This window comes from Psammomys obesus, unplaced genomic scaffold (assembly GCF_907164565.1).
Source record: "Psammomys obesus unplaced genomic scaffold, mPsaObe1.curated_primary_1811, whole genome shotgun sequence".
Classification (NCBI taxonomy): domain Eukaryota; kingdom Metazoa; phylum Chordata; class Mammalia; order Rodentia; family Muridae; genus Psammomys; species Psammomys obesus.
In genome coordinates, this window is record NW_026587556.1 from 2931370 (window position 1) to 2952193 (window position 20824).

The window sequence follows — 20824 nt, forward strand, 5'->3', positions numbered from 1 at the left end:
GCTAAGCCCAGATGACTGTGGCACAATACCTGCTTTGTGGTCCAGAGCAGCCTGAAGTATCTTATCACAGGGAGTCATGACTCCTAAATCAATAACTCTGAGGCAAGAAATGAGATGTGAGAAAATTAACAAGAGTCCATGAGAGACAAAGCTGAAATGAACATTTTAATTTTAGTTCCTATCTGTTGCTCTCATGTAAACTGGAACCACAGTATCAAAGGTCATCCATAATATTCTATTGTACAAATGCACTGTGTGCTACAGTTCAGGTCTGAAATGCCACCCCCACCCAACCACACACAAACACACATACCAAAGGACAGGGTTTAGTTCTCAGATTGACATTTTATTTATTTTTTATTCTTGTGTTTTTGAAGCAGGGTTGCAGTGCTTTCATTTCTTTTTTTTTCACACCCCAGATACTATGAGGCTTTTACCTGACACTTATCATTACATGTTGTGTTGTCCCAGGACCAAAAGCAACAGGGCCAACAGGGGCTGAAATCTCTAAAGTTATCAGCAGAAATAAACCTTTCTTTTAAATTCTTGCAGGTTTCTACAGTGACAGAGAGCTGACTGACACACTGCATTCTTTCCCCATTCATCTACTGACAAGACACCTGAGTTGCTTTCACTATGTTGTGATTGTTGAGTGGCTCTTACATTCTCAACTCACCTCTGTGCCACAAGTTCTTCCCTCAGTGATTCTCATGAAAAACTAATCAGATCAGGCAAGGTCCCATCACTCAATTAATTGGCAATAGAGTTGGAACATCAATCAGAAACTAACACAAAACTCATTGCCTTATCTGTCAAGCCAAAGACTGCTGGTAGACGCCAGTAGAGAGGATAAACAGGAAGAAGCTGGTCCTTAAACATGCAGAAGAGCTGCTGGGCAGAGCTTGTACTTAAGACAGGAAGAGAGAGTGACTCAGAGACAGCACCAAGAGAGGTCAGCAAGTCTCAGAGAGAAAGAAGGCTCTGAGTGGGCACATGAATTAGAGGGCAGGCACTGAGACAAAACAGGGAGCAGAGCCTAGGAAAATGGCTCAGCAATTAAAAGGCCCTTGCTATTCTTGCAGAGGATCATAGTTTAAATCCCAGCACCCTAATGTGACACACAAGCCCCTGTAACTCTAACTCCAGGGAATGTAATGACCTCTTATGGTCTCCAAGGTCACCCAACACATATACATAAGCAAAAATAATAACTCTTAAAAAAAATGGGAAGAAATAATGCCAAATTTCAGAGAGGTATACATCCTGAAGCTCTCAGAAACTAGGAACACTCTAAGATGTTCTACCTTTTATTCTTGCATTTTATGTTGAGAAAGTTCCCATTATGTATTTTTAACTTAATCTTATCATATCTATTAAGTGATTTAAAAATTAGAACATGTACTTCCATTTATTTTATTGTCAGAAATTCTTAAAAACAAAGCAAATTTGGCATAATTGATGGTACATCTCAGAATTCAGAAGGCTGAGTCAAGAGGATTGCCATGAATTGGAAGCCAGCCTGTGCTATATCTAACAAGTTCCAAGATCCTGCTTCAGGGCTACACAGTAAAATTCATGTATTAAATGAATCAAATAAAATGCATCATTATTTTTTGAAGTTCACTTAAGAACATCTATAGACGATAACACCAGTTGTCAACAGTGAGTCTGAACACTGAGATGGAAAGCAGGCTTGCTTATTGTTCTTATACTGATGGATTTGTATCTTGATCCTGTACTCTTTTTTTTTTTTTTTTTTTTTTTTAACAAGAGGTGTGTTTTTGTTTTGAGTTAACACTATGGAACCCTCAACAAAAAGTGAGAGAGTATCAAGCTGACAACTATTACACTAGGCTCTACCAGTATTAACCAATAGCAAACAGACGCTGAAGGTGGGGACAGAGAACCCCTCGGGTTATTTTATTTTGTAATATACTGAAGAAAATCTGGTAACTAAAGATCTCTTCTTTAAGATGACTAAGTATACACTGCTGAATATAAAACTAGGCAAAAGAGCAAACAGCTTCTAAGTCAAGACAAAAAGGTATGCCTCTCACAGATGATTCTTTACACATTGTATTATGTTTTTGACACTTCTGTTGTGAGCCCAGCCTTTGATGACTGAACCATCTCTCCAGCCCTGTATTATGTTCTTAAATCTGATTAAAAATCATCAGAACAATGACAATTATATTGCTCTCACTGTTCTCTCCTGTTTTATCTTGTTACATTCAGGTACAGCTTACGTGTGTGAGGAAAATGGAAGTGACTGCTGTGGCTGAACACAAACAGCAAAGGAGAAGGTTGTAAGGAAAAGGACAGAGACTGCACACTACTCAGCTAAAGCAGCAGAGGCCTCCTCCAAATCCAGGGTCAAGGCCCACCATTACACAACAGAACCCACACATTTTCAACTGAGCCATCTGGAAATTGGCTTGTATTTCTCAGAGATTGTGACTTCACTGGCAGATGGGATCCTGGTAGCTCTTAGACGACACCCTAAAAAGGGACCTTGTAGACTAGAACAAGGACTACAAGCTTTCCTCTTAAGAGAAGGCACTGCAGCAGTTGAACGGAAGAGTATGATCGGTTCCAATCAACCAGATTCACTTTGAACCAGAAAAGCACAGCAAAGAAACAGAAACTGGTTAGGTTGCTCATAAACTCAGACATCAAACAGCAATGGTCAGGAGCAGTGTATAGAAGCACAGACAGTACAGAAGCAGTGCAGGTGGTGAGCTGGTAATCCCTTATAAACACTGTAAGTGGAACTCATTGTTTACATGCAGCTCGGGAGAAGCTAAGGACACCTATCAGTTTGGTAGGACCAGTGTTTTGAAACAGTGGTGAGTCAGGGAGATGGTCTTACGATGATGGCAACTAAATCCATTTCAAAATATTAGCTTGCAATTTCGGTCCAAATGGTGCCCTTTAGGCAGTTACATGAACATGTATGTCTGGAGTCTGGGAAGAAAGAACCACATGAAGACACTGAGGTCTCACCAGAATGGTATCTTATTCCAGGGTCAAAACACTGGATAGATGATGTGGTTGAGCCTGTCTTCGGCCTTACTTCTTGGGGATTCCTGTGTCTGCAGCACCAATGCTACCAGACAACTCCCCGAAAATGCAGGACTTGAGTCCAGCCCTACTCTCCACCATCCTGAGTCTCAAGGTGCCCAAAGGGACAGGAAAGGTTAGGAAGCACCATCCTGGACAGAGGAGACGCCCAAGGGCTGAGCCTGGACACATTCCTGTGTTTGAGGATGCTCAGAAAGGGAGGAACCAAAAAATAGAGTGACAAGTGGTCAGTGAGACAGACTGAGGGCAGTGAGCAAGGGGACTGGGAAGCAATGTCAACCTGCTACTTCTTAACCTGTCTTCAAGAAGTCTTGCTGGGAAATGACTGAAATATCTCTAATTTTCTACACATAGAAAGTTTAGGGCCTCACAAAGGCAGTTACTCCCAGCCTTGAGTACCAATCTAGCACCAAGACTGTCCCACAGCATCTTTAAGGGCACACAGATGAATTTCCTGCATACTTGAGAAACGGAAGCTCTGAATTAGATTCCTGCATGACAAGTGCTCCAGTGAGAGCATTTTTACTGTGTCACGAGACCATTAAAGCTAAACAAATAGAAACATTTCAGGGTACACTGGAGCTATGTTTTGAAAAAACTAAGTTACTGTTATCAAGCTAGAGGTAGGGAAAGGCAGCTAAGGCAGGTCCTAGACCATGATGGTACAGGGTCACAGTCAACTAAAAATCCATGAGGTTCCTGGGCCTAGGAGGGTATGACTAGGTCCACCCCTGCTCTGTGTTGCTTGCACTCCCCTGCATTTCTGCTTACTTCTACCGTGTCCTCCCTCTCCCCCACTTCCTTCACTATCCCTCGCTCTTTGTAAGTGTATACATCCATGTCTGCAGCCTCGCTCTCCTTGACACATTACTGTTTTCTGCCATAGGAGAGACTAAAAACAAAGAAGAAAATGAACATTTAGCTAATCTTTGTGGTACACATCTGAAATTCCAGCACTTGAAAGCCTAAGATAGAAAAAAAAAAAAAAAAAAAAAAAAAAAAAAAAAAAAAAAAAAAAAAACTCAAGTTCAAGGCCACCCTAGACTACACAGTAAAAACTTGAGGGGGGAAGGGGTGATGAGGAAGGAAGAAAGTTGTAAAAAATGTGAATTTTACAATGTTCTTCCTAAGTGTTTAGAACAGAACTTCTAAATGCTGTTGAGAGGTTCGGTGGGGAAAGGTTATTTACCATCAAGCCTGTCATCCTGATTTCAATTCCTGGAACTCAAATGGTACACAAAACCAGCTCCTGAGCAAGTTGTCACCTAACTTCCCCAAGTATTTGTATGTGTACAGACATATTGGTTTGACAGTATGAAAAAAGGAGAGCTTTAGCTAGGACCTTTGATCCCAGCACTCAGGGAGGCAGCGGGAGGATCCCTGTGAGTCTGAGGCCAGCCTGATCTACAAATCGAGTCCAAGAAAGAGAAACCCTGTCTTGAAAAAAACAAAACCAAACAAAAGAGTGAGAGAGAGAGAGAGAGCTGTAAGTATGCATTGTACTTGGGATTCAAATTTAGAAAAACCTGTTACAAAACATGAGTTACTAATGATATCCAACAGTATTTTAAATTACACAGAATTTAGAAAAAAGACAAAAACAGTTCTTTTACTCTTCAGAAGAAATCACAAAGTAAAATTGTGCATATATAGCAAAGATGATGTAAGCCTCCATCAATTGATAAATGGGTAAGAAAATGTAATATACACAGGGAATTAAATACTACTCAGTCATAAAAAGAATGAACTATGTCATTTGCAGCAAAATAAATGGAGCTGATGGCCATTATGTTAACTGAAACAATCCAGACACAGAAATATGATCTCTCTCTCTCATATGAAGAAGCTTAGAAAGTTGACTTTAAAGTATGAGAATGTTGAAGAGTAATTAATGGAGGCTAGACAGGATGAGGAAGAGGAGGATAAAAGGCTGAAGAGCAGGGACTACAACAGCTAAGGAGAAGAGATGAGCTCTCACACTCCACAGCTGTACAGGTACTGCTGCACACAACAACCTTATGAAGACCTGTGATTGAAGAATGAAACCTCCACGTCAGTAAGAACACATAAGGAGACAAATGCGAGACCAGCATACACTGTATACATGTGTTTCAATGTCACACTTTATACATATGTAACTTAGGAACTGTGGAATAAATATATATTCCTTGTTAATTAAAAACAGGAGAAAGAGGTGGAGGAGGGTAAGAGGAAAGGAGGGGGTACAAATGAAAGAAAACTCAGCAATACTAAACTGTAATTCCTCTTTCAGGAAGCTGATAGTAGCTGTCACTCCCTGACTGCTGCCCCTGCAGGGGTAGCACTCCCTGCTGCTACCATTAGATGGAAGCACCCTACTAGTCTAGCACCCAGATGTTCCCCCCTTTAGTCTTTCCTCTCAACCTCCCAACCTCAATAGGGATCATTTGAGATCAGAAGGTCCATCCTTAATCTGAGCCATACCTTCCAGTGGCAGCCCACACAACAGGACAGAAGGAAGCGTTTACTCTCTATGGGCTTGCCTAGGCTAGCCTGGACTCACGGTTAATCTACCCACCTCTGCATTTGAGTGCTGGGATTAACTGCTTTTTCCATAATTGAGGAAGTATATCTAAACTCAACTGTCATGCAACCAATTATCTGATCAAAAATACTTCTGAATATTCTAACTCATTTCTCAATAAAAATTTGAATATCAATGAGGGATTACAGCTAAAGTTGATGCAGGTCAAAACGACACTGGCAAGTAAGTGGCATCATAGAAGAAAGGCTGAGATTTCATTTTAGTGAATAATAAATAGGTGGTGGGAACTGCAGTCTTGATTTTCCAGGCTAGGAAAGAATGCTGTCTTCAAGATACAGGCTGAAAAGAAAGGCAGAAAGACTGCCATGGGGAAAGCTGTCCTCCTGAGCCGACTAGCCTCGGCTTTCCTGAATGGAATCTAATCAGGAATCCAGACGTGGGTCAAGTACTGAGAGGAGAGAGGCTGGGAAGGCTCACTGTTAACTGACAGCAGAAAAGAGAATGTGAGAGCCACAGCTCCAGCAGACTCCCGGCTAGAGAAAGGCACAGAGAAATCAGCCCATGACTCCAAAGGACTGCTGGTTAGACATGGACCAGGACAGGCAACAGTGACTTTTTCACCAACATAAAATTAATATAAGCCATTAGCTTATCTTAAAAATAACTGTTATGAATATTTTTGTTTTGAGTTATCAAAAAGGGATTTTTATCTGCATATATCATTCCAAAAACTACTTCATCATCACTGTGATGGCAAATCTTGGTTGTCAACTTGACTACCCTTGGAAGTGTCTAAAACCCAAGCAGCTGAGAGTACTTATGAGGGATTTTTCTTGGCTGGATTATTTGAGATGAGAGACCCACCCTAAATCTAGATCATTTGAGGTCAGGAGATATACCCTAAATCTTAGTGGCAGCCCACATAAAAGGACATTGAAGAAGAAAGCTTTTGCGTTCTGTCTGCTTGCCCTCACTCTAAATAGTTAGAACCTACTTCTTTGGGATTCCTACGTGGACTGAAAACTGGCAGCTCTCTAGGACCTCCCTGGGACTCCAACACCAATTGGGACTGCTAAACATCAGTCTCACTGACTGAATAACTACTGGCTCCTTGGCCTTTCCATCAGGAAATAGTCACTGTTCACTATCTGGACCACAGCCTGTAAGCCTATCTAATAAATCCCTTTCGAATATATATATTAGCTCATTCTATCAGTTAGAGAACACTAATATAATCATCAAGAGACACAGAGGGTGGTGAGACTAGTAAAGACAAAGCCTAGAAAGCCCCATGTAACCAACTCTTGTAAGAATCTTGGTCTAAAACCTGACAGTTCACTGACTGGAAAATGGTACATGCTAGCCATGGTGGCTATAAGAAACCTGATGAGCATTACAGACTATGTCCAAAATACCATTCTCAAGAAGCCTCCTGGCTACTTAACTCCTAGGGATTACTTTCTATTCTCTATGTCCTTTACCAAATATGTAAAGATGCATAATTATGAACCTACAAAAAAAAAAAAAAAAAAACAAACAAACAAACAACAAAACCCAACCTTATCTATGGCCATACCCTACCCCATCCCTCTCAGTAAAGGTTTACACTCCTTGTTAAAAATGAAGGCACTGGAAGAAGTGAGGTCTCAACTTACCTGAAATTATTGCAGCCCAGTACCACACCAACTATGTTCTTGCCTATGTCATGCACATCACCTTTAACAGTGGCCAGCACAATGGTGCCTTGGTAAGGGTCCTGCAAAGTGAGGCAAGCAGCTGAGCATGAGAAGGGGTCACCACGAAGGACCTCCTAGTTTTCAAGAGCCACACAGGTGTTGGCAGAGCATAAATACCATAACCACTTCAAGGGAGGTTGAAGACCCACAGAACAGCCTCTACTGAGAGTTCTGTGCCTCCGAGAAGTGCAAAGAAGGCCTCCCTAGAAGGTTAGTTAGCCCAGGAATTTCAATCAAGCTCAGGTTCTAGTATCTGAAAGAGTCGACAGCCACACATAGAAATAGTCCTACAGCTGAAGATCACATCTTTAACCCTGAAACTGCCAAGAGTTGGAAGAGAGAAGGAGTTGGCCAATTGCAGATTTCCTTCAGGTTTTGAAAGCTCCAGTGCAGGGAATGTAATTCTCTGAAATAGTTCTTCTGCACACTGAGAGGAAAATGGAGAGGAAATGTATACAAGGCAAGCAACATTTTTTTTAACGTGGCCAATTGCAAATTTAGATTAAAAATTTAGAACTGTCAAGTTCAAAGTTGTCTAACTTCTCAGGGCTCTAAATAAAGTAAAAAGGCTAGTGGCTGACTCTGATGGTGTAATCAGCAAGGATGAATGGACTCTACAAGTGGTACAGGGCACCACCAAAGACTTTTTGGGGAAGAGCTTTCTAAAAGTAAACCTGTTTCCTCCAAAAGATGAACATGGCCAAAAGATGATGCAGCAGAAAAAGAAAAAGGAAAGGACCAACAACCTCAAAAAAGCTTTACTGATGAGGCTCCTAACCCCATAAAAACAAGTGTTCCAGGCCAGCTCCTGAAAAGGCTCCAGGTCTGGACTAAACAACTTGCCTCTTCTTCAACCGAACCATTAAGCACTCTGGCTTCTTCTCTTTCTTTTTCCATGAAAGGGATAAGGTGGCCAACAGCCTTCTTCATGACACGGGCTGACTTTATAACCTGGAAAAAAGCAGTCAGACATCATTAGCAAACCATCACATGACTGCCAATGCTGACCTGTGAAGCTTCAGAACCAATTAAGAATGGCTGATTTGACCGTCCCAGATTTCTACAGTGAGCAGGATAAGTAAGGAATTAGATCCATGGGGGGCACCAATGAGGTGTTCAGCAAATGAGACTCAGCAAGAGGAAAACCAAACAGAAACCAAAGGTTATAATTTCTGTTTCTGAACTTTTGCTTAATAGGTTGTTTTTGTTGCTGTTGTTTTTCTGCCTAAAGTTCTTCTACAGTCTCTGAATTCTATGCATCTTTTAACTTCCATGTTTCAACACAATTCATCCCCAGCATTCCATAAATCCCCAGGTTTTTAACTCACTTAAAAATGAGGTTTATGAAGAGGTACTTCAAGTTTTTATATGCTTCTGAGCCCCTAATCTAGATGTTCAGCAATAATTTGTTAAATGATAGTTTTAAGTAGTATCTATAATAACAAGTTTCGTTTTTACTTAAAATGTACCATTTAAAGTGCCAATATGTTTTCAAGATATACACTCTTAAAAATGACCACGGTCATTGCATTTATTTTGATAGGCACTACAGTATGAGGTTATGGAAACGCAGAACGTGAAGATTATGGTGTTAAGAAGGTCTGCAAGTGTTCTAAACCCTACACACTCAACAGAGGGTCTGGCTAGGGATGGTTCCTAATATACCCAGAGAAGAAGAGACCAGATAATGCTCTCAAGCTCTGTCTATCCTGCAACCTCAGATAATACTCCAACTCAACTATTTACTGAAAACAGAAAAAGGAATGTGTTAACATTTCTCTGTTTTACCAACCTGAGGTAGAAACATTTTTCCCGCTCCAAAAAGATCACCAACCACTTTCATGCCATTCATCAAAGGACCTTCAATTATATTCAGAGGCCGGGGATATTTTTCCTGGTTTAACCTGGCTTCTTCAGTATCTTCAACAATGTGTTTTTCGATGCCCTAAAAGAAAAAAGAAGAATGAAAAAGAAGTAGAGGGAGGAAAACAAACAGAAAATATGTATTAAAGCCAAAAAACAAGAAATGAATCACAAGGATTCGTAAGAGCATGAATTCCAGAATCAGGCTGACAGAGTTTGAGACCAGGGTCTCATCACTCACACAGGCAATTTATTAAGTTTTGGTTTCCTCACTTATAGGATCACAGAAGTGCCAACCTTATGATTTTTTGATAATCACTGTGATACAATTTATTTACAGTGCCTAGTTATTAATAGGAAGAAAGCACACATGGAAAAAAAAAGCATTAGTGAAGACTGGGAATGTAGAGTGGTAGAGTATGTGTTTATCATGTGTGAGGGTCTAGGTTCAATCCTGCTAATAAATAAACAGCTCTATGAAATCAGTATCTGCTCAATGGGGTATGGTGGCACATGACTTTAATCCTAACACTCACATTCACGAGGCATTGGCAAGTGGACCTCTGTGAGTTCAAGGCCAGAGTGATCTACATAGTAAGTTCCAAGCTAGCCAGGAATGCACAGTGAAATCCTGCCTCAAATAAATAAATAAGTCTGCATCTTCTCTCACTATAACATTGCTTGGCTAGAACAGGGTTAAGTACTAGAAAGGCTCCCAGATGAAGTTAAAAACAACAATAAAAACAAAACAAAACAAAACAAAAAAACTTGGACCTTTCTTCCTCTGACTTGCCTGGCCTTTGCTGACAAGTCTTCCTCCAAAGCCAAAGATCTTCTCAGAAGGCCTAAGAATTAAAAGTTAAATCTAGAGCCAAAAAAATCACTCTGGAATATTCCAGACTCACAATAGAAGAAACAGAGACTAAGACATTATTTATCTTACCTAAAATTCTATCTATTATAGAAGAGCCACTGCCTGACCAAGAGCTACCTGCTGACTGACCAAAGAAACCTGGTATAGAGAGGATTCTTACCTCAGAACTACTAATTGGGCCAGGGAAGTCCTTGTTGTGTATGTGGGCCTACCCTGTACAATAACCACTGACTTCCAGAGCATCTTCCACACCTCTACGAAAACTGAACGCTGTCAAATGAGCTGAGGGCACAGACAAACAGACAGATCTCTCCAGGTTAAAATTCAATGGTCAAAAGTCTAAGGCATCTCTCCCTCCAACTACTGGCAGGCAGCAATGGCACCAGAGAGACAGGCTCTGGTACTCACCTTCACAAGGGCATACTCAAGGCGTTCTTCAATGGAGCCATTCCTCCACTCATCTGTCTGGATGACTTTCTTCCCTCCTTTGCCATGAGTCTAAATTAAAATTAAGACCAAGAAGTAGGTACAAATGGCATATAGTGAACTATTTGCAGCAAATAGAGAAAAAAAAAAAAAAAATCAGTGTCTTATTCTTTCTGCAAGTTTCCAGACCCCAGGGTGTTTAGCATTAATCAAATCTGAAGTAAATGTTGAAAAGAAAAATAAAGAAATCTTTTAAAATCTGAACTTTCAGTAGAGAAAAGGAATGGCTGTTATTTTTTCTTTCTGTCTTTCCTAAAAATTAACAACTGACATCAAAATATTTCTAGGGCATATGGTTAGTCTCTAACACTCCAGCCCTCAGGAAGGAACAACATCACCCACATACAACTGCTGAGAAGCTGGAGCCCTGAGCTGCAGTGGCATGCTCCTATAATCCCAGCACCTGGAAAGCCAAGTAGGATGATACTGAATTCCAGGCCAACATAGACTACATAAGGAAACCTTGTCTCAAAGAAATTCAAAAGGAAGAAAGTCTAGAGTGAAGGCAGAATGCTCCTGGAGGTGGACACACTAGGCCGTGTAAGATCATGCTTGGTGGAAACCATGGCTCTGTTCCAGGGAACAGCACCTGAGTGCTTTGCAGATGGCTCTCCTGGTGGAAAGCACCCAAGGAGAGACTCCTGTATGCCTGGCAAGGGCTGGTGTGACAGAATCTTCAGCTTTGGCTGCATTTCCTGGGACTGGCCATAGGGTGATCCCTTTCCTCTGGCACAACACTATGTATGCTCTTGGTAGCGTTTTCTTTTTCTTTGTCTGTATATCTTCATAATTCTAAGGTGGATTTATTGAAAATACATGACAGGATTGAGATGATGATTCCTGAAGCAACTCAAAATCCGAGAAAGTTTTAAGAAAGACAAAATAGAGATCATACAGTCTCTTGAAGCACATAATTATTCTCAGAAAAGTACATAGTACCTTCTGACTCAAAAAATAGTCCTTGCAAGAAAGAACAGATCAGAGAAGTTAATGAGTACAAATAAATATGAGAAAACAGAAAGGGTGGGCCAAGAGTCAACCAGTTCTTGTGCCAACAGAATAAATTTCCTTACCTTGTCTATGGTAGTACAGGACAGAAATATAGACACTGTCAGAATAGATTCAGATAAAAACTTGTAAAGTTCATTACATAGGCTGCACCTAGGTGTTTAAGATACAACATGCTAACCAGACACAGAGATGTGGTTAACTATGAGCCCATAAGGCTAAAAAATAAAGCTTATGAGAAGGAAACTTGTAAAAAAAAAAAAAAACTTTGAGAATCATTATCTAGTTTCTTAGAACATACCTGAGAAAATAAAACTGAAAGTGTATGCTTTGTGACTTTGAAATGAAATAAACAGAGAGGTTCAAGCTACCTGGGGCCATCTCCTTAACAACAAATTGATGGTTGGTCATCTTCTTCATTACACTGACACCACATCTCTGCCCTTGAACCCACCGGAGCTTGACTCTGGCACATGCTCATCAAGATTTTACTATATACTAAGGGCAGGAAGAAGAAAACATAGAGAAGGGAAAGCTCTAAGAGTGCACATCTGGGGCTGAATACGTGGAGGTTGCATAAGAGCAACATGGAAGTTTGAGGGAATAGAACCGCCAACCCAGATAGCAATGAAGGGCTTCAGAGAAGCTGAGTCTTGGAGGAAGAGACTCAGAAAAGGGATAAAAGCACAATGCAAGCATCCTGGCACACTAGGTAAATTACACTACCTTCTATGCTCTCCCCCTCCACCGAGGGTACCAAGTGCCCAAATCAGAAGTCTCAGCGTTTTGTAGCCAGATGGCTCAAAGAACAAGCACTTGCTGTGAAGCCTGATGATCTGAGTTCAATCCCTAGAAATCATGTAGACAGAAGGAAAGAACTGACTCCAAAGCTGTCAGATTACCACATGTATGTCTGCAGGCTCTGGAAGGCAGGGCACCACTCCTACCACTCAGACCCTCGAAGTCAGGCAGAGCACAGAGAGGGAGGGCGTGGTGAACTTTAGGCAATGCTTCAATGATGGACCAGAACCGACACTGCTGGAGTAACCTCTATGCAGGATAGGACAGGCCAAGTCACAGAAATTCATTCTGGACGTAAAGCTTCACACAAAGGTAGGAAGGGAGAAGACAGTATTCAAAGTCCTGTAGCCAGAGTCATATTCAAAGTACTGTTTTTGAAACTCAGGAGAGAAATGTGCTCATATTTATGATGAAGGCCTGATCACAGGAAGAGAGGACAAATATAAAACCATTACATTACAATGAGAGTGAAGGACAGACAAAAGGAATTAGGAAGAATGCCAAGGTGGTAAGGAGAATACTGATTAATAGGGTACTTCAGAAAATCTAGACAAGAAATAATTAAGGAAAAGCCCACTTAAGGCTCATATTCCCATCACTGATACATATAATAACACAGTCAAAACAATTCATGACTTGGGGAAGTTTCCTTATTAAAACAGGAGACTGTTCAAACATTCTAGAAAAAAATAGCTTACCACATTTGTAAAGGAGTAAAGGAAATTTGGATACAGACAATGGTAAGTAAAAACACAAAGGCCAGTAAAGATTTCACTCAAGTGAAAACATCTACCCCATACCTGACAGCTGTTACCTATTACCTGATTAACTTGATCCAAAAAAAATCAATACTTAGAATGAAACAATCATTTCAGAAGTACAAGGAGCACACCAAGACCATCTTACTTTTAATCAGCTATTTAAAAGGACATTCATAATGCAAAGACAAAACTGGGGGACTGGGGATATAGCTCAGTGGAAGAACACTTACCTGGCTGGCATGTTCAAATGCTGGGGCTCAGTTCCCAACACACACACCCACACACACCCACACACACCCACACACACCCACACACACACACACACACACACTTACAACAAAGATAATATAATACAATGCACAAGTTTTATGGTGCCAAACTAGAGTGTTCATCCCTTCTAGTGTTTATAAACTGGAAGGAACTCTACATGCTACTAGAGAAGAAAGGTAATCACCAACCTTGCCACAAGCATTGCGATCTACAATGGTGACCTGCCTGTATGATTTACTGGTGCAGCAATGGAACAAACATTATGGGTAAGAGAAACCAGCCATCTTTGGTTAGATTTTAAGGCCTACTCTTTGAGATGGAACCCATGCCTGGGTGGTCAAGAACCTGAAACTAGATGATAGGCAAACTACTATACTTCTGCTCTACCTGAACCAAACACTGTTCTGCTCAGTGTCTCACTCAACCACCATCAGAGAGTATTTCTCTTGCAGTTGATGGGAACTAACACAGAGACCCACAACTGAAAAATGTGCAGAGTGAAAAACTTTGGAACACTTAGTCCCTAAATGGATTGTCTTCATTAAACCCTCTGCTCAGGGCTTAGGGAGATAGGAAGAGAAGGCAGAAAGATTGTAAGAACCAGAGGGGATAAAAGACACCGAACAGGCCTGACACACAAATGAACTCATATAGACTGTGGCAGCATGCAAGAGCCTGAATAGGGTCAAACCAGATGAGATCATAGCACTGAGACAGGTTAGTGGACACAAGATCCCATCCCTAAACAATTAACAATTGTTTGCAAAGGAAAAATTAGTTTTCTCCAATGGAGTCTCACTGGGTATATAAAGCACTTAAGGATAGGCCTCATGCTCAGCAGCAGATGGCTAACACAAAACAAATGTTACCGTTATATTTTGTTTTACTTTTGTTTCATATTGCTTTGTTTAAGCTTTTTTTTTTTTTTAATCTTACTGGTAGTCTTTTGCTTGTATATTATGGTTTCCGATTTTGTGTTTCTATGGGTTTTGTGTGTGTGAGTATGTGTGTGATTCTTGTGGGTTTTTTTCTTATTTAGCCTTTATTAGTAGTATTTGTATGCTTTCTAAAGAGAGAAAGAAGGCATGAAGTTGGACAGGTGAGGTGGTAGAAAAGATCTGAAAGAAGTTGGAGAAGGGGAAACCATGATCAGAATATAGTGTATGAAAAAATTATTTCCAATAATAAAATGTACATGTGCACATGAAAGCGTATATATTAAAAATGACTGGAAGTTGTAATAAAACCTCATCATACAGTGGTTAACTTCAGGTGGTAAGAGTGTGAGTGATTTTGATTTTCTTCTGATTGCTGTATTCTGTACTTTTTTACAATTTAATGTGAAATAGTGCACTTTAAAAAAAAATCAATTTAGAGAAAGAAGTCTGTTCAGAATACTAAAGTTGCCTAGACAAGGTATATTTCTCACTCCTCACCCTGTTGCAACGCTTCTCTAGAGAGCTTTTAAAGCCATGATGATGATTAATGATCCAGAAGTACAACTCTACACTTGCTCCTATTCTACAATGCATGAGTGATATATTCTACGCCAGAAAAAGCCACCCACTGGACAACTTTTTCCTTTACCTGAGCATATCGTAAGAGTTTCTCAGTAGCTTCAGAGTCTTTGTTCCAGATGAGATCTTCACAGAGCTGAAGAAGGTCCTTATGGATATCATCGTACACAGGGAGGTTGCCCGCATTGACTATCCCCATGTCCATACCAAACTAAGGGCAAAAAAGAAAAATGAGGATTTCCACTGATATCCTAAATCACGGATCAGAGAAAATATTCTACAACATAGCTGGTCACTATTTAACTCTGCTGTAGTCTAAAAGCAGCAGGACACAGGTGACGGGGTGAGTGCGTGTGAGGACATTTGTTCCACTGAAGCTTCATTTAAGGGAGACAGAAGCAGGTCAGTTATTCTGCAGGACTCAGCTTGTAAGCCCTGCTGTAAATCAAAGTTAGCGTGACATCACTTTTGTTTCAATTCTTTGAAAATTCTTGTGCGTGTTTACAATGTATGGGTACACATATACCATGGTACGTGTATGGAGGTCAGAGGACAACTTTGGGTGTTGTTCTTGCCTTTCATCTTGTTTCTGACAAGGTCTCTCTCTTTCTTGCCTTTCATCTTGTTTCAGACAGGGTCTCTCATTGAATATGCCATGCTAGCTGGCTCTACAGTCTTCCAAGGATTTTGTCTCCATCTCTCATTCAACAGTAGGTGCTACTACTACACTAAGTTTCACACAAGCTCTAAAATTTCAACTCAAGTCCTCAACCTGTGCAGTGAACACTTTACCCACAGCCATCTTCCCAGCACCCAAAGTTGGTTTCACCATACCTTGATTGCATGGTAAAGGAAAACACCATGCATTGCTTCTCGAATGGCTTCCATCCCTCGGAAGGAGAAGGACAAGTTGGAAAGACCTCCACTTATTCTGACTCCTGGTAATGTGTCCTGGCAAAAATGAAAAAGCATGAAAAGATTCTATTTTGCCAAAAGCCACATGTACATAATAAAATAATAAAATAAATAAAAAATAAACTAAAATAAAATAAAAAGTAAGAAAGTCCAAAGTAACTGAGCTTGCCATTGCACAAAGCCCAGTCGGCCACACACTGTACGTGTACTCTGGCTCCTCTTCTATCACATAAGCCCACCACCTTTACAGTGTCAGGGAGGCACTGTTCATAAACAGTGTTTTCTGCTAAACTTTAATCTCTGCAGAAAAAATACAAAATCCTCTTTCATCTCTGACTACCTCTTTAATGACCATGGTAAGGTACAGCAATAAGAGTTACATAAAATATTTTCTGGATAAACGACGGGGCAAAGAAACAGAAAGCAAAAGACTGGGTGCATGCCTCTACAAATGTGCATGTGCATACATTCCTGACCCTTTCAGAGCCGGAAGGCCTCAATAGCTTAAATAAACAAGCTCTCTAGTTCATCATAAATCCAACAAATCTACAACAAGGGCAGCTGAGAGCCTATGACAACACCAAGCATTAGCCATGACAACAACAGTATCTCCCACTACAGGTATAGGCCTAAGTGTCCAGGCTTGCCACTGTCTAGCCACTGCACCCCCAGATACATGCTACAGAGAAGCTCAGGCATGCCTAACATGTTAGGTTGGTGCAAAAGCAATGATAGATTTGCACTGTTAAAATCTGTTCCTTAATGCTGATATACATTCTTGATAAAATTTGGTTATGTTATATACCATTTTAATGTGCAGTCCTGTAGTACGGGTTTTTTGCTAATTATTTCTTACTTGCTTTTAAAAACTTTACTTTCTATTATGCATGCCTGAAGCTGGTTCTGGTCAAAAGAAAGGGTCCAGTTCTTCTCCATGGCAATGTCTTACATACAACCAATGCTTCAAAAGTCAAGAACTGAGCTGCAAAGTTTTGCCTTGTCCACCATATTCACCTGATCACTCGCCAACATACTGCCATTTCTCTAGCATCTTCATTAACTTTTTGAAGAAAAAAAGTCTTCAATCAGCAGGACAGACAAAATTTTTTTCTGAACAGTTACTGAATCCGGAAGCACTGACTTCTAAAAAAATGCCTATTAGAAGCTGGGCATATGCCCAGCACATGCCTTTAATCCCAGCACTCAGGGAGGCAGAGGCAGGCGGACTGCTGTGAGTTCGAGGCCACTCTGTATACAAAGGGAGTTCAGGGCAGCCAAGGCTACACCGAGAAACCCTACCTGGAAAACAAACAACGAAAAGTTTGCATGTATTTACTTGGAGGAGTACACAGACAAGCCACAACGTGTGAAGAAGTCCCAACAACTTGCAAGAGCCAGTTCTCACCCTCCCCCATTATGTAGGACCTAGGAATCAGATTCAGATCATCACACTTGACTGACACCTTTACTTGCTGAACTATCTTGGCAGCCTGCAAAACACTTATTTTTTAATTCAGAGGATATATAAATATGTATATATTTTTTCATTGGCAAAAAAAAAAACTTATAATGGTTCCTATTTTAATTAACGAAGATATGTTTGAGCCTAGTTGTGATTTAAAATTCACTATCTGTAACTGCATTTTGAACCAACCTAAACACAAGAATGCTCACAATACCACTATTCAACACACAAATTTTAACAGTAGAATGGCTAGTTGTGATTCAGGGAAATAGCAGAATATTATACACTAATAAAAATGAACAAATGTAGCTATAGCAACACTGATGGAATTTAAAATAACGTTGATGTGGGCCTGCTGGCACTGGAGAGAGGGTTGGAGGAAGCCTGTAAATTTAAACCAGCCTAGGCTACATAATGAGATCCTCTGCCAAAAAGAAAAAAAGTTGCATAGGGAGAAAACAGCTTAAGCATTTTATGACTTGAATTACATTAAGCTCAAAAAGAGGCCAATTCATACTATGTGGACATACAACTGATCTTGTGACTCCCTGGTAGTTCTGTCCTCACAGTAATTGAGGACTGGATTAGAACTATGAAGGCTTGTTCCTAACATAGCAGCTGACAGTCTCTGGTACCACATTTATCATCTCATCATTTCACAGCCTTGTTCTGTGTCTGTTAAAGGCATTGGTTAAGAGCGTACACTGCTCTTGTAAACAGACAACAGACCATTGCATCAGGTAGCTCACAATCACCTCTAACTCCAGTTCTAGTGAACAAAACACCCTTTGGCTTCCTTGGACATTTGAATACATTTGTATGACACAGACTTAACCAAGCGCACATGAATTCTCATACACTCATGCGCGCGCGCACACACACACACACACACACACACACACACACACACACGAACACATTGTTAAAGATACCTATTAGGTACGCACATCTTAAATATTAACACTGAATTCATGGCCAGCAGCCCTGCAGCTTATGTCTGAATGAGGCTTATCCAAGAGCCATTTCCTCCATGAGGCACAACAGAGCTGTCCTGCACTCGTGAAAACTAGAAAGCATGGGCACCAGGACTGAAGGGCATTTTCAAACAGGAAAATCACAAAACTCAGAACAATATAATAAAAGCTCACTGGACAGAACTAACGAGACAGCTGCTTATAGAGTAAGAGCTGACTGCCTCCACGGTCATCCTCATCTAAGGATGTATGAGTCATGGACACAAGGCCATGTCCACAGGTAACTATAAAAGCACTGCGGGGATGACTAAGGTCAAAATTAAATTTTAGAGCATATACTGGCAAGCACAAAAAGCAATAACTAATTAAACTGAACACGTATGTAAGTACTAAAGTTATTAGCAAAATCAATAATTAAGTATCAGAATGAAAGGTACTTCATAAAACTGAGAATAAGGTATACCCAGAAAATGAGAGACATGTGGGGCAGTAGCCTTATGTCACTTCAGAAAAGTGAAAGCTATATATAGTTCATAACTACTAGAGACTTTATGTTTTGTATATTCTTTTTTTAAAGATTTATTTATATTATGTATATGAGTATTCTATCTGCATGTCAGAAGAAAACATCAGACCCCAATATAGATGGCTGTGAGCCACCATGTGGTTGCCAGAAATTGAACTCAGGACATCTAGCAGAGCAGACAGTGCTCCTGACTGCTGAACCATCTCTTCAGCCCCTGTTTTATATATTCTCATGAATTTTACACACCACAATTAAAATAGTATTACGTGAAAGATAAAAGTCCCTACATTTTAGAAAACAACTTACTAAGGGAAGGAATGCTACTCTTCTCAGCAAATCAGTATGTGTTAGTTCTAAGCATATGCTAAACCAAGGTGATAAACTTGTGCTGTGCCTTGGGAAAAGACAGCATATACCCAGACTTACTTTAATGACTCTTGTTGCATGAATAAAATTGACAGCATACAAGTTATGTTCCTCCATCCCAGTGCCAATGGTAAGGATGTTGGGGTCAAAGATGATGTCACTTGGATTGAAGCCCACTTTTTCCACAAGCAGATAGTAGGCTCGGGTGCACACACTGACTTTAATATCTGTTTCTGTTGCCTGAGGAAAAAGTAGAAATGTAATTTACAATAGAAAACCAAAGTGTTATCTATGAAAACAGCATATGTCACTTATTGAAACCACTCAAATTTCAATGACTGGATTTCTCGGAAACCCAAATGTCAAACTTCTAAACAGTCATCAACTTGTCTCAGAACAGAATCAGTGAAAGACTTTATGTTTTCAGTATCACAATTTTATTCTTTATATAAAACTTCATTCATATCTGGTATACTAACAAAGTGGCTTCCTAAAGACAGATACGATTTAAAAAAGCAAACTCCACTAAAGACAGATTAAAAAATAAGCAGCTGAGCATCACACCTGTAAGTCTAGCACTTGAGAGGGTGAGGCAGAGCTGTGGCAGGTCACTGTAGGCTACGAGGGTAAGAGTTCCTCAGTGTCCCGCCCCTCCCGACCTGCCTGCAATGTGCCAACCACTCACCACTTTGCTGTTGTCTTCCCGCACAGCAGACTCAAGGACAAGCATTTACTCCCCACACCCACCTCCCAACACGCTTGTCACCATTTGTCTCAAGTTGTAACTGCATAGTGGCACGCACCTTTAATTTCAACACCCTGAAAGGCAGAGACAAGTGGATCTCTGAGTTCAAGGCCAGCCTTGGCTATATAGTGAGTTCCAGGTCAGTCAGGACTACATAATGAGACCCTGTCTCAAAGCAAAAACAAAAGCTAGAAAGTTGGCTTATTGGTCAAGGGCACTTACTTAGGACCCAAACTAGGTTCCCATCAACCACAAGGAGGCTCACCTCTTAAATTCCAGAAGACCAGACTCTTTCTTCTGGTCTGCAGGCACTGCTTGCATATGGTGTACATACACATATGCAAACAACATTCACACAAAAAAAAAAATATCTTTTAAAAACTATAAATTATCATCATCCTTTTAACAGAATCCTAAAAAAACAAAACACAGATTCTAGCATGACTTAGAGACCATCTACTCCTGAGACCATCACACTTAGCCAGGGCCTCTCCTCCACCATTGGCCCTCTCTACTCACTGCTCCTATGATGTTCCTACCTTGCTGTTGCTACCTCAGAGCCTTTCCATTTATTGCTGACCTGCCCAGAACACAAGGCCTAAGTGTATTCACAGCTCACAGAGTCAACCGTCCCTTCAGAGTCTGCCTTAATCACTTCCTCCAGATCAGCACACTACCACCCTCCCCACCTGCTTCTTTCCTTGGGCATCTCTTTCCAGATATATTAGTTTGGCAACTTATTATTCTTGGTTGTTTTATTATCTATTATTATCTCCATTGCTAGAATGTCAGCCTTACTGTCTCACAGGCAGGGCTTGTTAGAATGTGCTTAATACCATGTTGAAGAGATGAATGAGTGAAGGGATCCCACTTTTACTCAGTGTTTCCCAACTTTGTCAAGGAAGCTGTCTT

At 40.5% G+C, this 20824-nt stretch overlaps 1 protein-coding gene across 1 annotated transcript in view; it reads right to left on the reverse strand.

The window, feature by feature from the left end:
* The window catches only part of LOC129674044 (methionine synthase), a 107106-nt gene that overhangs the window by 79001 nt on the left and 7281 nt on the right, over window positions 1-20824 (reverse strand). The window contains exons 4-11 of the mRNA XM_055603934.1: window positions 19228-19407; window positions 15756-15872; window positions 14992-15132; window positions 10487-10576; window positions 9134-9286; window positions 8185-8292; window positions 7261-7361; window positions 30-97 (exon numbers count right to left, since the gene is read on the reverse strand). Coding sequence (XP_055459909.1) covers window positions 30-97; window positions 7261-7361; window positions 8185-8292; window positions 9134-9286; window positions 10487-10576; window positions 14992-15132; window positions 15756-15872; window positions 19228-19407 — 958 coding nt within the window. The remainder of the gene's footprint in view (window positions 1-29; window positions 98-7260; window positions 7362-8184; window positions 8293-9133; window positions 9287-10486; window positions 10577-14991; window positions 15133-15755; window positions 15873-19227; window positions 19408-20824) is intronic.